Raw genomic sequence first — 14,620 nt, 5'->3', positions numbered from 1 at the left:
TGGTCACCACGGTTACGAGCGCATAGATTATACTGAGCGATGTGAAGCAAAAGGAGCTGAAGACAAATATGACAGCAGCTGTAAACAAGGTGTGCATGTGGGTTGTAAGTTCACTGCTTAGAGCTGGAGAACAGGAAGAATACGTGTTATGTTGTGTTTGGTTTTTTTCTACAAAAGCATTTTGCAGGACATTCTATCCAAGGCCATTGTGTCTCAACCTTTATTCGGCCTCCCCTCCCTTCTGCTATTTTTTTAGATCATTGTTACTCCTTTCAAGGATATTATCATTTACGGCTTTTTGCCTCACTCACAGTGCTGCCTAAGCCTCCCCCAGCACCCCGAGGGCTGTGGTTAGGGAACAAGGCAGCAGTAGCCCAAAAAGCTAAGCGAATCCACAGAAAAACAGGATTAAATGAATTTATGCTCTCCCAGTCAGGAGAGGAGAGGAGAAGGGGGGGGGGAATAAAGCTAACATGATTTCAGCCCTCCTCACCTCTTGCTGACTCCAACACAAGTATTCTACCCTTGGGCTGACCTCTACTGCCAGACAGCAGTTCCTCTAGAATGGGGCCCCTTTCCCTCTCCTCCTCTAACAACCCTTACCCCCCCCCCCCCCCCCCCCCCCCCCCAACAAGACCACTGCCTCTCTGATTCAGGGCTTGGAATAGAAACCAGAGTAGGGGGGAAACGTTAGACAGCAGATCATTCTGCAGACCAAGTGTGTCTGAGTGTGTGTGTGTGTGTGTGTGTGTGTGTGTGTGTGTGAGACATGCCGACTCTCCAGGTGTGTATGTAAACTTGCACGCTGACATTGAATTTCCAAAAGCCCTTTATCATTCAGCATTTTATGTCCAAAACTTTTTATTAATCTATGTGGGGAGGATAAAACTTAGAAAAAGCCGCAGTGCTTTTTTCAGCGGTTTTCTTGATTTAAGTAAATTATAGCCTTTTTTTTGAAAGACAAAACACACTGCACAAATGCTTTTTTTCCATCCACACTTGAGGGTGGAGGTGCGGTTTCTGTAGCCTCAGCCACAGTGAGTCTCGGTGTCTGCTCAGCACACAAACCATTTCCTGTGTGTCTCCTCGCCAAGCCAATCAGACGACAGAACCGGCTGAGTTTTGCCTCAACCACTTTTTCATACAGGACATGGAAAGAAAAAAAATACGAGACAAAGTGTTCATTGATTTGTGTTCAGGGTTTTTACATACAAGCAGCTCTGGCGACCGTGTACAGCCTAAAAATGGAGTGACAGGCCGTACATTATTTATGTGTCTATAAATGATTTGTGCAGAAAAAAAGAAGTTGGCTGTTGTCACTGAGCACTGCCTAGAAAACACTTTTCTTTGATGGAGAAGCCTAGAGAAGTCCTTGAAAATTCCCACGCTGCTGCATTGTGCATAATGTAGGTCCAAGGTCCCAAATATATTTCATCCGCACTATCGAAGCAATTATTGATGATTGAATTCTCTGGGTTACGTTTTCTGGCATAATACAAACAGGGTCATGCTTTATTCACTGGTTAGGTAGAGACACTGAAAATAGAAGGCACTCACTTGCAGACGATGGACATTGGTAATCATACGCTCAAGCATGCCCTCAGAACATTTACTTAGAAGTAAGTGTAGATACAAACAAGGGCCAAGTACTGAACATATTACGTTTTCTACGGATTTGTACTGTCATTGGCGGGTTGAAGGCCATGGGAAATAAAGGGAGAGACTCCAAATTAATGGTGCGTTCCATTTTCCTCGGAACTCGGAGCTGGGAATGATTTCACACCCAGGTTAACCGCGTTCCAGTTTCGAGTTGGCAACATGTCAGACAAGGCAAGGCAAGTTTATTTCTAAAGCACATTTCAACAACAAGGCAATTCAAAGTGATTCACACAAAACATCAGAAGCATCATGACAGAGGAAAGAAAAGAAACATTAAAATAGAACATTTAAAAAATCACTGAAATTATTAAATCTGAAAATATGTTCAAATAAAAATAATTCAAATTAAATTAATTGAAATAAAAATATAAAAATAGTTAAAAGTTACAGTGCAGAGTTAAAGTTTAAAATCTTATTTTAGCTGTTTAATGAAAGGCAGCTGTAAACAGGTGTGTCTTCAACCTCGATTTAAAAGAGCTGAGAGGGGTAGGATTAAATAAGTTTTATACTTCTTCCTACTCCTTTTCAGGCATATCAATTGAATATATGTAATTTTCTTTTTCTCTTTCTTTTTTTTGAAATTATTTGAACATTGTTTTTTGTTTATTGTATTTTCGTGCTTTTCATTTTGTTTTGTATTTTTGATATGTTCGATTTTATTTGATATGTCTGAAATAAATTTAATCAAAAAAAAAAAAGAGTTTCAGCAGACCTGCAGTTTTCTGGGAGTTTGTTCCAGATATAGGGAGCATAGAAACTGAACGCTGCTTCTCCGTGTTTGGTTCAATAAGCAAAATGGACTCCTCCAGGAGTACCTTTGTACTGATGAGAGACCGGCAACTCTGAATTTCTGACTTCCGCGATTAAAATGAACGCACCATAACACTTAAGTAAGCTGATTCATTAACAAAAACATAAATTAAACTACAACAAGAGATAAGGTTTTGATGTCAGTAGTGTAAGTGGATGGGTGTGTATTGTGCATGTGTTGGATGGAAAAGGAAGATGAAGTAGCCAAACTAGAGGCATGCAGAAAGTCTCTCTGAGCAGACTCTGACAGCCACACATAATGACATGTACCTGCAACACTGTGAAGAGAAGGCACAACCTAAGTCACAGTGCCTGGGAATGAGCAATTTGTTCAATCAAAATATATCAGAGTTAAATCATTCATTCAAGGGGAGGATGCAGAGTTGAAATCTGTGTGATCTACTTCTACAACTATGTTGAACACATCTGCCACATACAATATTTTCATCTCTTATTTATCCTGAAAAAAATAGTGAGGCTCCCAGTAGAGCTTTGTATATTTTCAGAAATAAGTTGTGTAGGTAGGTAAATATAATGCACTTGATACAAAATTATTTGTAGGAAAATTTGGGAAACGTTGAAAATGGCAGAAATAAATGCACTAACATCTCAGAATGTTATATTTTGTAATTTCCATAATAGTACACAAAATGTAAAAATCTTCTCGCCTGTTGCATTGCCTAACCCTTCTTACTGGATCTGTGATGATGAACTTGCACATAAATTTGCACTAATGGGGCGCCAGTTTAGCTCGGTTGGCGGGGCAGGTGCCCCATTTACAGATGCTCCTCAATGCAGCATCCAGAGGTTTGACTCCCAGCCTCAAGCTTGCATAATGCATATCTATCCAACTGTCTCTTTCAGCTATCCCACTAATAATAAAAAACAATCACCCAAAAATGATCATGAAAATAATATCACTTACATTCTATTTTGTAGCTGTCGGTTGACCTGTTGCTAACCTTGTCTAACATTTAGTGCAAAGCTAGAAACACCCAGTTGCTGTATCACAGCTCGTTAGCTGAAACTGTTTCCTGTTGCTTGCAATGGGTGCTGAGAATTAAATGGTAAATATGGGATTTCTGCTGATAGAGAAATATCATCTAAAAGAAGTCATGACTTGGGTCATAATTATATGGTAACTTTTTCACTCCTTTTTGATGACTAACATAAATACTATTGATAAATGCTGTTTTGTATGTACTTGAGTTGTTTTCTTTTAACACACACACACGCTCTTGAACACATAATAACACACACTTTGAAAATAAAAAGACAAAACAAAAAACAGCAGTAGTGACCGGAACCAGTTTTGTTACATGCAGCCGTTCAGGAGGAGCGCCAGCGAGCCAAGGAGAGAAACGAGAATGAGGTGGAGTCCACCAGCTGCGCCAACGAGGATATGCCCGTGGAGAAGATTCTGGAGGCGGAGCAGGCGGTGGAACCCAAAACCGAAACCTACATCGAGACCAACCTCGGTGTGCCATCCAACTCGGTGAGTTGAGATTTTTATACATACTGTGTCATTCTGCAACAAGTCAACTCTTTGTGTACATGTTCATGCCTGTGGGCACACACACACACACACACACACACACACACACACAGAGTAATGTGTTTGGATTGAACCTAGAGGCTGGTGAGCACATGTTTTCTCCTATATTTTCTCAGACATTTATCAGGATTTTACAGTTTAAATGGTTGCTTTTCTTCACTCTAACCCAGTTTAACCTTTGTCTGGCTACATATCAGAAGTGTTTCAATAAAAAAACAAAGTTTACCAGTTTGAACACAGCCTCTCTTTTACACTGTGATAAATAGCCTTAAGGCAGATTAAAACACTCTGATGAGTCTTTTTCATATTTATCCTGTACATATTTACTTAGAAAAAAAAGAATATTTACTTATCAGAAAAACAACATTATATAATATAACTGCTATGGTATAAAGCAAAATACTGTAGTGTCAAAAGCTGAAAACAACAAACATATAGTTTGCTGTAGAAAACATACACAACTCTCTATCTCTGTTTCTCTCTCTCTCTCTCTCTCTCTCTCCCTCTCTCTCGCTCTCTGTTAAGTCATAGACTTTGAATTGGAAATAAACAGTTTCCTTCGGTCTTAAAACTTTCTGAATTAGTCAAAATAATAAAAGGTTTATAAATATTTTGATATTAACTTGACTTACCTGCAGTGTAGTGTTTTTGCTGGGAGAGAGTTCAACATTATTTTGTTCTAGTTATGATCAAAGACAAACTGAAACTGTGTCCAAAGCTTTTGTCAGTTAAACTAACTTGAGTGGTTTTTTTTTTAAGATTTGTTGCCTATAAAACATAAACTTTCAGCTTTCCAAACTGTCTACCAGCTCTGAGCAGCATACTTTAAACTGTCTGTGTTTATAAAAGGACAACATGATTCACAGTAATATTTAGTGTTGATGAAGATTTGCTTTTGTTTGTTGTTGAGTCTTTGGCTGACAGACAGGAAGTTTACCTGCCGACAAAGTTTGTTTAATGAATTTAAGGTATGATACTGTTTGTCCTCACTTTTCTCCTCCCTCTGGAGGGGCCTGTAGAGCGCTTCTTTACCTGCTCACCTTGTCTAAGCTACTTCACTCATCCATCCCCTCAGTATCAGCTGGGCACTGTGGGCTGCCTTTGACACCGAGGAGACTTAGATTGATGAATAATGCAACAGGCAGACTGTTCCTGAAAGCATCCCACAAAGCCTCGGCTTTCTCTGGAATTCTGCATGAACAGGAGCACCAGTGGAGCAGAGCAGCAGCCTACCAAAGGAGGCAGGGGGGAGATGGGGGGAGGAGGGACAGAGGGGTGAGACTGAAAGAAGGGGGGGGGCTTCTTCTTGGATGCATCTGCTTCAGGGGAGGGAAATGTCCTGTGAAGTAAAGGTAGAAATGTGAGGGCTGTTATGTGAGTAAATGGGAGCTATTTTAAGGGTGGCAGATGGAAACGTAGGAGATGAGCGCTGACATTAGGGAGAGAGGGAGAGAGAGTGGGGGGGCACGGGGGAGCGGCTGGCAGCTCAGACACACTAATGCACTGAGTGTGTTTGGGCTCAGCCTCAGTGGGTCCCTCGATGCCGGCTGCCTGCCTGACACTGGGAAGAGGAGAATTTCTCCAGGACAACAGAAGAAAAGGAGAGTGCTGATATGGGAATAAACAGAGCTGATAAGTGTTTTAAACAGCAGTTCATATGTGGCATGCTATCTTCTTTTTCCACAAATAAAAGGAAAAAATTGCAATGCAAAGCAATATTTGATCAAGTTATATCAAATTTTACACATATTTCCCTTGTTTTCCATTTTTTTTTAATATTATAAACGATGCCTAATACTATTATATTTCAGTCAGACAACTCGTCTAACTTCTCATTTACATGCAGAAATCTGAGGTGTAATGGGATAAACCCTACAGGTGGATGCTGGGGTGGTGGTGCAGAATACTGATGCAGGTCAGAGACGGCAATGAAAGAGCAGAGAGAGAAAGAGAAACCATGCAGCTTAAATAGACAGCTAATTGGAAGGAGGTGTTGTCAGGTGATTGTTGAGAATGAGACATGTCAAGTGTGGAATCAGTGCAGCTCGAGTTGACTGCCTGAACTAGCTTGCAGGCATCGCCTCATATGTTGGTTTCTGCTTCATCATCCCATCCCCCTTATTTTGTTATGTCACTTTCATTGCTCACCAGATTTTAGGTCATTGTTTCTTTATATATCATCATGCTTCATTCCTGTTGTTGCTGCCAAGACCTTTGTTTTGGAATATTTGAAGGATCAGTTCACGACATAACCAGTGTTTATTATTTATCTTGCAGTGCTAGCAGTAAAATTAGCAAAACAAAGACAGCAGGTTGTATATGGAGTCGACACATCAAGTAAAGAATTTACTGGTAAAAAGAGGAGATGAATAAAAAACAGGGGACTCTCAGTATCTAACCTGGGCGAGTTCAAAATGTATCTGATGCATTGCTAGGTATCACTAGGAAGAAACAAGTAATGTTGTAACCCAGGATGTTGGCAGAGCTTCAGTATGAAGGCTGTCCCCCCCCCACTGCCTCCCCCTCTGTGAGGTCTCCATTGAGAGTCGCTGCCCCGTGCTATAATTGATCACAGGGCCCAGGCCATGAGTGTTCATCATGAAAAGGCCACTGCCACTGTCTAGTAACTGGGGGTCCGGCCAACCTGAATGACGTGTGTTTATCTCATGGTGACCTAGAACGGCAGTTAAACAGGCGTTAGTAACTTTCAGTCTGACGGAGGAGTACTTAAGAAGAAAGGGGAAAGGCGAAGATGCTATCGTTGACTAATCCTGTGGATGTTCCTCTACTTCGCTATCTTTTTCTATTGTATTGTTTCAGATTGTTCTACCTTCTATGTGCTCATACAGAGGTTTAGTACCTTATCTCTTCCAGACTGCTGTTTTTTTATAGATGATAATTAGCTGATGATTCATCCTCACTCCAACATATGAGGACAGCTTCTTCCTTTTTTTTATTCAATCTAAAAGAAAAAAGAAAAAAGTGGGACACTTGAGCAATTCATTTTCATACTGATCTGTATGAGTACCCAATTTTCTCTCGCTTGTCACGCAGTATAGTCTGGTTCAAGCAGAATAATGAAAAATTGAAAGGCAAATCTTTCGTCTCCCCTTCCTCGAGTGATGAAAATTTCATAGGACAGTATGCAAGCCTGGCATTTCTCTTAACTTGCCGGGATGATCCACCAACAAAACTCTTTGAATTTTCCAGGGGGGAATGGAGAACGTGTTGTTTGTGGTAGGCGTTTAAAAAAAAATCTGCTTAAAGGGCTAAATGTAGTCATTTAAAATTCCTTCTCTTTCTTGGTGTTTAAAGTTTCCGTTTACGTCCAAGCTTCCTCCTTCTTTATTTACTTCCCTTTAAAGCTGTGGTGTTCACAGCAGAGGATGTGTCTGGCAGTCCAAGTTGTGGGATATATTCCCAGCTGGGCTTTTTGTGCTTTCTTACACGAAGGTTAATGATATTCCATCTCAGGTCAGAGCGGGCTCCTCTAACATCCTAAAAGCTGTTCTGTGACTTGAACAGTAAGTACAGTAATGTGATGCTGGTGGATTGTTGCAGGAAGGCGTAAGCTCCTCTCCCCTTGTCATCTCCACAGACTGAGGCAAAGAAACCAGGTCAGTGTAAACACGGCTAAGATAGCCATACAACATTCATGAGGCTCGCCATGTTTAACGAGAACCCTGGGACTTGTATCCGTACGAGGAGGGGTGGCTCTACCGTGGCACACACTGAAGCCCCTTTTTTTTTTTCTTTGTTTTGGCTGGGGCTGCCCTTTGGAATGAATTAACCCAATCTGTTTATGTGGGCTTTCTTTTTGAGAGGAAGTGCAGCTCACCAAAAACTGTCGCGTCGAGCTGCGCAATCCATGTCTCCCACGGAGATCAGATGCTGAAATATTCATAAGACGCCTGTTTTCTTTCTCCCCCCTGAAGAAGAAGAAAAAAAAAAGAAGACTTTCGGTTTTTCAAAACAGTGTAGGCTTTGTGTCTGGTTTAAGTTTTTCATATCTTTGATACTCTGCAGTCAGTGTGAGTTTCACACCATAGGGAGGAAACGTGGCGTAGAGGAAGGGAGAGTTTTTGGCCTGTGTTTTATAAAAGGAGAGTTTGAGAGGAGGGATGTTTTCCCCTTCATCTTGAACTAATCTCCTCTTGAGAGCTGCAGTTGATGTCGGGATCCTCCGAGCTTTTTGCATCGATCTGTGGGATTTGAAGAAGGGAGTTGGGGAGAAGTTACTGGCTGTTTTTTTTTGTCAGAAAGCAAGTTCACATAGGGATATTTAGAATGTAAAGATGTTTACTTGATTTAAAATTATGCAAAAAAAAAGCGTTGTGCACAAAGCCTTTGTTTACACACATGCATATCAAGGGGATGCACTCCTGGGATTAGGGTAAATTGCTTGTTAGAGATTGGCAGGATTGTTTGGGACTTTTTTTTTCCTGCCCAGATGGATTTACATTTCAGTGAGTAAGTCATATTACATTTGAATGATTACAGTATGACTCACATTAGTATTCCTCCACTGCTCATAAACTCCCTGTGGTCTAAGCATTATGCCCAGTCTGATTTATCAGATGCAGACGAGGACAAGCAGCCCTTTTTTTTTTTTTTTTTTTTTTTCCCGATCTAGCACTTAAACATGATGTTGAGATGATCCTTCATCATCTCAACAGGAAAACTCCTCAGCTTCAGCAGTGTAGCTAAGACTTAAGGACAAAGGAAATTAAAACCCTTTGTTTGTCTTTGTTTCTTTTGGGTGTGGAAATGTTGAGATTCTGGCCTCCTGAATTGAGGTTTATGCATCCCAATTTACACTTTTTTTGGGAGACCATATTGGTATTTAATAAAGTGTTTTATTTGTGAAACACTTAATGAATAGATACAACAATTCAGCAATTTAAGTCACCATCATTTGAATTCTCTTGGGTTGCATTTTTGCCCACAGCCTCGATAATTGTGTGTATTTTACAGCTCAGGCAAGCTAAGTGGTATCAACTTGTAATCAAATAGAAAGAGGTACTTTGTTGAACAATCGGAGACATCTTTACATTTAATGGAAGGAACATGCTTTTACAGCTACAGTATGTCCGGAGGTAATGGAGAATGAGATTGCACTTAGGGTATGTCTGACGCCAAGAGAAGCAATTTACTGCATCAGTGACGTTAAAATGACAGAAACGTCCATATCTCAGAACTCAGCCTTTGGACATTTATCCAGATTTTTATGCTCATCTTTCATTAGTCTTAAGAAGAAGGAGCTCTATGGTCACCTCAACCTTTTATTCCACAGAGGAACTCGTCTGTGTTTCTGCATTGGGCATTTAATGGTTAAGTGCAGTGTACAAGTCATCACTATCCACTACCAAGAACTGCTTGTTTTTGATCATTTAATAAAATGCATTCTTCCTTCTCAGAAGTATTTATCAGAGATGACAAATGTTATAAAAGATAATTCCATCTGGCTTTGGTGTTGGATGGGTACTAAAATGAAGAAAGTATTTTGTGTCGGTCATTAATTGAGATATTATTTGTATATATTCTGACTTTTACAAAGCCCTGCCCTGTCTGGTTCTAACGTCCCCTTTTAGCTCCTAAGCACTTGTTATGTAGTGAAGAGTTGCTCGAGTGTCAGGAGGGGCCTCTTGAGCTCCACTCGCTGTCTCAGAGTGATTTGTGTGTCCGCTAAAAGGTCCCCAAAGAAAAGAGCCCGTGTGGTGAAAGTCGTTTTGCTCTCTGCAGGTATTTCCTCCACAAGCTGGAACAGAATCACTGTTTGTTTTGTCTTCCTTCTTGCTCCTCTTTTGAGGCTATTACTCACAGCAAAGCACTCGAGTAAGTGTGAATGTGTTGTGGTGATAGGTGGCTCCAGTCTCTCAGCCAAAAGACTTTATAACAGAAAAAACACAAAGTACGACACCTTCTTTAGGCATCACTTTCATTTCTAACGTTCAAATTTATTGATGTTTGTTTTACATTTTTTCCGCAGCCCAACGACCCGGTGACAAATATCTGTCAGGCGGCCGACAAACAGCTCTTTACCCTCGTGGAGTGGGCCAAGAGGATCCCCCACTTCTCTGAGCTGCCATTGGACGACCAGGTCATCCTTCTACGAGCAGGTAGAAAATATTTTTAAAAGATGAATACACGATACAAACTAAAAAGGCAATTTAGAAAATGTGAAGAAACTCAATGAGGACCCATCCATACATGGATACAATCAATTTAAAAAAAGGAAACATGTAGCTGACAGCCGGTAGTTGAAATCATATTCTGCATAAATACATCCACAGAAAAACACAGGTAAAAGCTTTGTGGGTACTTGAATCAAGCCTTTGTTATTTGAACAAATGTAGCTAGATTAGTTTGATCTTTGATATTTCTAATACTGGGCCCTTTTTCATAAGCCCTGTACACCCACACAGATGTTTTCTGTTATCATGGCTGATTAGAACACTGATAAGTGAAGTTTGACTGAGCTGAAGGTGTAATGTAAAGCCCCTTTTTACTGCATGGTACAGCTCAGCTTTACTTTCTGGAAACTGTTCATTTCAGATTGTTGATAGCAGCTGGTACTGCTTCTGGTTTCAGTGCAGATGAGACAATGCAAAATGGTGTCGCTAAAAAACCCACAACACACTGGCTAGACAAAGGGAAACCACACAAGAGTCGTATCTTTCAGGACTCGATAAGTCGTTAAAAATACCTAAGGTTTGGTTCCTGTTGAATGTCATTCTTCATGGTGTGTTGCCATGATGATATGCTAATGATCCTGTCTGCAATGATGTGCTTCTATCTACAGTAGAAAACTAATTAGAAAAATTCTGGTCAAGCTGAGCTGCACAACATGACTCAGAAGAGTGTGTAGTAAATTCTAAACAGCTGTTAGAAATTTAATAAGTAGTATTGCTCCATGCAACTACACTGTTGTTCCTAAAAGCAAAGTGTGAAAATTGTGTCCTCATTCTTGAAGGTAAAATAAAAAAATTTGTGTTAGACCTCAACATCTAGTTTCCACCTTGATAGCCTGCCTATTTCTAGAATCATATAATATATGTTCTTGTTGATTTTTAGCCCTCGCACCATCTCCCTTTTTCTTGATTTGAACGAGCAGATGTTTAATTGAATGGTCCTGCACAACAATAAATACATATTGTTGCAACTCCACAGTCAGACAAACACAAATATGTCTTTGAGCTGTGGAAGGAAAAGCTCTCTGAGAAATCACTGCATTACAGATGCTAGCCCTCCATCTGTAACTAGCTGGAGAAATCTACACAAAGCGAAGCTTGAATAGACTTATCTGTATAAATAACTGACTGAGGAAAAAAAAAAGTCAGCCTAACCAAGGTCAGAACAGCTTGAACAGAGTGTGTGTATCTGCTGTATGTGGAAAAGAGAGCTAACCGCTCACAGAAACAGAAAAAAACAGATTGAATCATCTGTCACTTCTCTTACATCCACTAACATCACATGCAAGAGGGTCTGTTGGGTTTTCCCAACACTTTGCCCTTGTTGCCTGCTTGTCGCTCCAAATTACACCATTATATTCAAAATCCACCTTAAGGGGGGGAAAAAAAGCTATTACACACCCATCCCAAAGCCTGAAAAAAATCCTCCTCACTTCTTATCCTTTGCACATACAATGATGGAGAGACCTCAGCAGAGCAGAGAGAGAGAGAGAGAGAGAGACATTATTCTGGAGAGCTCGTCTTTTCTCGGCTCTCAGGTTTTCTATAAATAACCGCTTTAGTTCTGCTGTATCACAGATAAAAGCATCCCGGCTCCTCTCATACCCAACTCAACTCAGGGGAGAAGAGGCGAGTGTTGCCAGGCAGAACAGTTAAAGGAGCCCTGTCACTCAAAAGGCTGCGTCTTGTGTCTTCACTGCTCTCGGTGTCAAGCCCCTGCTTTGGCACATCAAGCCTGTTGTCTTTATTGTGATGGCAGGCGCAGTTCATCCCTTTTACACGCTTGTCTCTTCAGAAAGCATGATTCAAACGTCTTAGTAATAACCTGATGCCTGTGCGGGAGAAAGTTGCACGCTTTCACCGCCCAGCTTAATTGATTCATTGGAATTCCCCCTTTGTTGTCAGTTTCATTTTGCTTGAATGCTGTGTGAACTTTTGTACTGGGATTTGCTTCTTTTTTTTTTTCTCCCCTCCCTCATACTTTTCCTCGATCTCTCTCTCCCCCGTCTCTGCTGCAGGTTGGAATGAACTCCTTATTGCATCATTCTCCCACCGTTCAATAGCGATTAAAGACGGGATTCTGTTGGCGACCGGGCTGCACGTCCACCGTAACAGCGCCCATAGTGCCGGAGTTGGAGCCATCTTTGACAGGTATATATTACTATATCACTAAATATACAGATTACTTTTAACTGGTAAATTAATATAAGTTCGCCCCGCTATTTGAGGCACTTTCTTTTAATAAAATAAATACTTTGTGAGCTAATTTAAACTTGTAGTAAAGGATTTATAAATGTTCAATTGGACATTAATCAGCTGACTGTGCAAAAACTTTTTTGGAAGTATGAAGTTGTTTATTTCTACCTGCTAACTTCTTTATTTTTAAACTTTAAAGGTCACATATTATCTTCCTTTTTAACAAGTTTAGGTTTACGGTTTTAAGTTTTGTTTACGGGTAGAAGGCAGACTCAGAGAGCAGAACAAACACCTAACTGTGGGAGTGTCACCCACCTGGGAGAGGGGTAATTCCCCTTTGTGATGTCACAAAGGGAAAATCTGCTAACGGCCTGTTTGAGCACACATTTTCTGAAGAGTGAAGAAGGCAAAAGACAGAGAGGATGGACTTTTCTCATAATTTGAGGGTTTGTAGACACAGTGGTGACACATGTTAGTGTTAGAAAAACATGGTGATATGTGACCTTTAATACATTTTTTCTGAAGTATTTAAACTGATAGACTTTTTCAATGAAGACTTATTACAGAGTGGTAACAATCTGGAGATACTTAAAATGTACATATATTTTTTTCATGTTGGAAAAAAAAACATTATTACCTTTTTTCTTGACCAGTAATAAGACCCTTATTTATTTTAGTTTGCTAGGTTATTATATATTTCATTCTCAACAGCACAACTTCCTTTATCTTTTTTACCTAACATTTTCAGTTATGAATTGCTATTTAATTATCTTAAAAGCATTAAGATGTCATTTTAACTATTAAAAAAGCTTTATTTACAAATCTGATCGCTCCTTTAATGTATAGATTTTTCCTACAAAGTGAGTTCATGGTTCATGGCCTCTGACATTTAGGTTTCTCTCTGTGAATTATAACACCTACAATCAAAGTCACGAGTGCACTTTGCAAAAGGCAAAGCAGCACAGGAGCTATTGATTGACTGCAGTGTATTAAATATGTACACCTGTATGCATCAGAGGAAACACAGAAACACTGAACAGCTCAGCTCAGAAAATGTCAAAAAAAGACATAAAAATCCATAGACAAGTCACTCAAGTGGAGTGGAGTGTGTGCAGGAGTAGACACCCTGGTGACTGTTATTGACATTCCAGGTGTCTGACAGACAGACAGACAGACAGACAGACAGACAGATGGTCTGCGGTGTCTGTTCAGCAGCATCGCACCTTGAGCTGAGCTGAGGGAGACTGAGTCTGAAAAGCAACAAAACAGAACACATAGAAAGTATTTCATAAATCTTTAAATCAGACATACCTGTCTGCAATTAAGATACAATAGAACAGTGTACAATGTAACCGTTAGCAACCATCAAACTCTTTCTGTCTTCTTCTCTTTTGTTTCTTTCCCCCACTGATCGATAGCTTTTCTTCTCAATCACCAGCGTTCACAGCCACAGGACATGCACAAGAACTGGCACACAGTTAGACACAGAGATCTGATAATGTTTCTTTATCTACTCCTCTCTCTCTCTCTCTCTCTCTCTCTCTCTCTCTCTCTCTCTCTCTCTCTCTCTCTCTCTTCACCGCACGAATAAAGACACAGATTAAGTGAAACACTTGAGTCTTTTCTTCTCCCTTTTTGTCTCTCTCTCTCTCTCTCTTTCTTTTATAGCCCTGTTGTTCCTGCTTGGAGCAAATTGAATTAGAATGAGCTAAAAGCCACAATTGACTTTACTATCCGAGGCAAGAAAAAAAAAAACGAGAGTGAGAGGGGGAAACACAGAGTGCCGAGGAGAGGGTGTGACCGAGTCAAAGAGGGGTGAGGAGTTCGAGTGACTCCACACGCCAACACTCGCACCAGTGATGTCACACACAGACAGTGGGAGTGCTGGTGTTAGATTACAGCTTGTGTTTACTCTGTGGCTTTCCCTTTATGAAAAATCATGTACTAAATATACTCTGTAGAGTTGTAAAACTTTTCCACTGATATTACAGTGCCTTTGTGGGCTGAGAGACTAGTTATGTGTACCTGTTTGTGAGCAGGGTAGCCGTTAAAAACACATTTTGAATGTCCCAGTCTGGATAACTTGTACAGTGGGAAGCTCAGTGTACCAATTAAACTCAAATGTTTCCTGTGAGCTTAAACTTTTCTGGCACTCCTGAGGTCAGATATCATGCAAAAAAAAAGTCTAGAAGCCACGACGGATTGAACC

General features: G+C 40.4%; 1 protein-coding gene across 4 annotated transcripts in view; it reads left to right on the top strand.

Annotated features, from left to right (window-relative positions):
* Window positions 1-14,620, top strand: part of rxraa (retinoid X receptor, alpha a) — a 109,576-nt gene that overhangs the window by 88,139 nt on the left and 6,817 nt on the right. For 2 of the 4 annotated variants that reach the window (XM_061061866.1, XM_061061865.1), the window contains exons 6-8: window positions 3,795-3,964; window positions 10,014-10,143; window positions 12,234-12,366. In XM_061061866.1, coding sequence (XP_060917849.1) covers window positions 3,795-3,964; window positions 10,014-10,143; window positions 12,234-12,366 — 433 coding nt within the window. Of the gene's footprint in view, window positions 1-3,779; window positions 3,965-10,013; window positions 10,144-12,233; window positions 12,367-14,620 lie in introns of all 4 variants that reach the window. The other 2 variants (XM_061061864.1, XM_061061863.1) reach the window with 1 other exon arrangement.

This window comes from Labrus mixtus, chromosome 17 (assembly GCF_963584025.1).
Source record: "Labrus mixtus chromosome 17, fLabMix1.1, whole genome shotgun sequence".
In the NCBI taxonomy this organism is placed as follows: Eukaryota; Metazoa; Chordata; class Actinopteri; order Labriformes; family Labridae; genus Labrus; species Labrus mixtus.
Note: the sequence above shows the minus strand (reverse complement) of the source record. Positions and strands in the feature narration are given on the sequence as shown.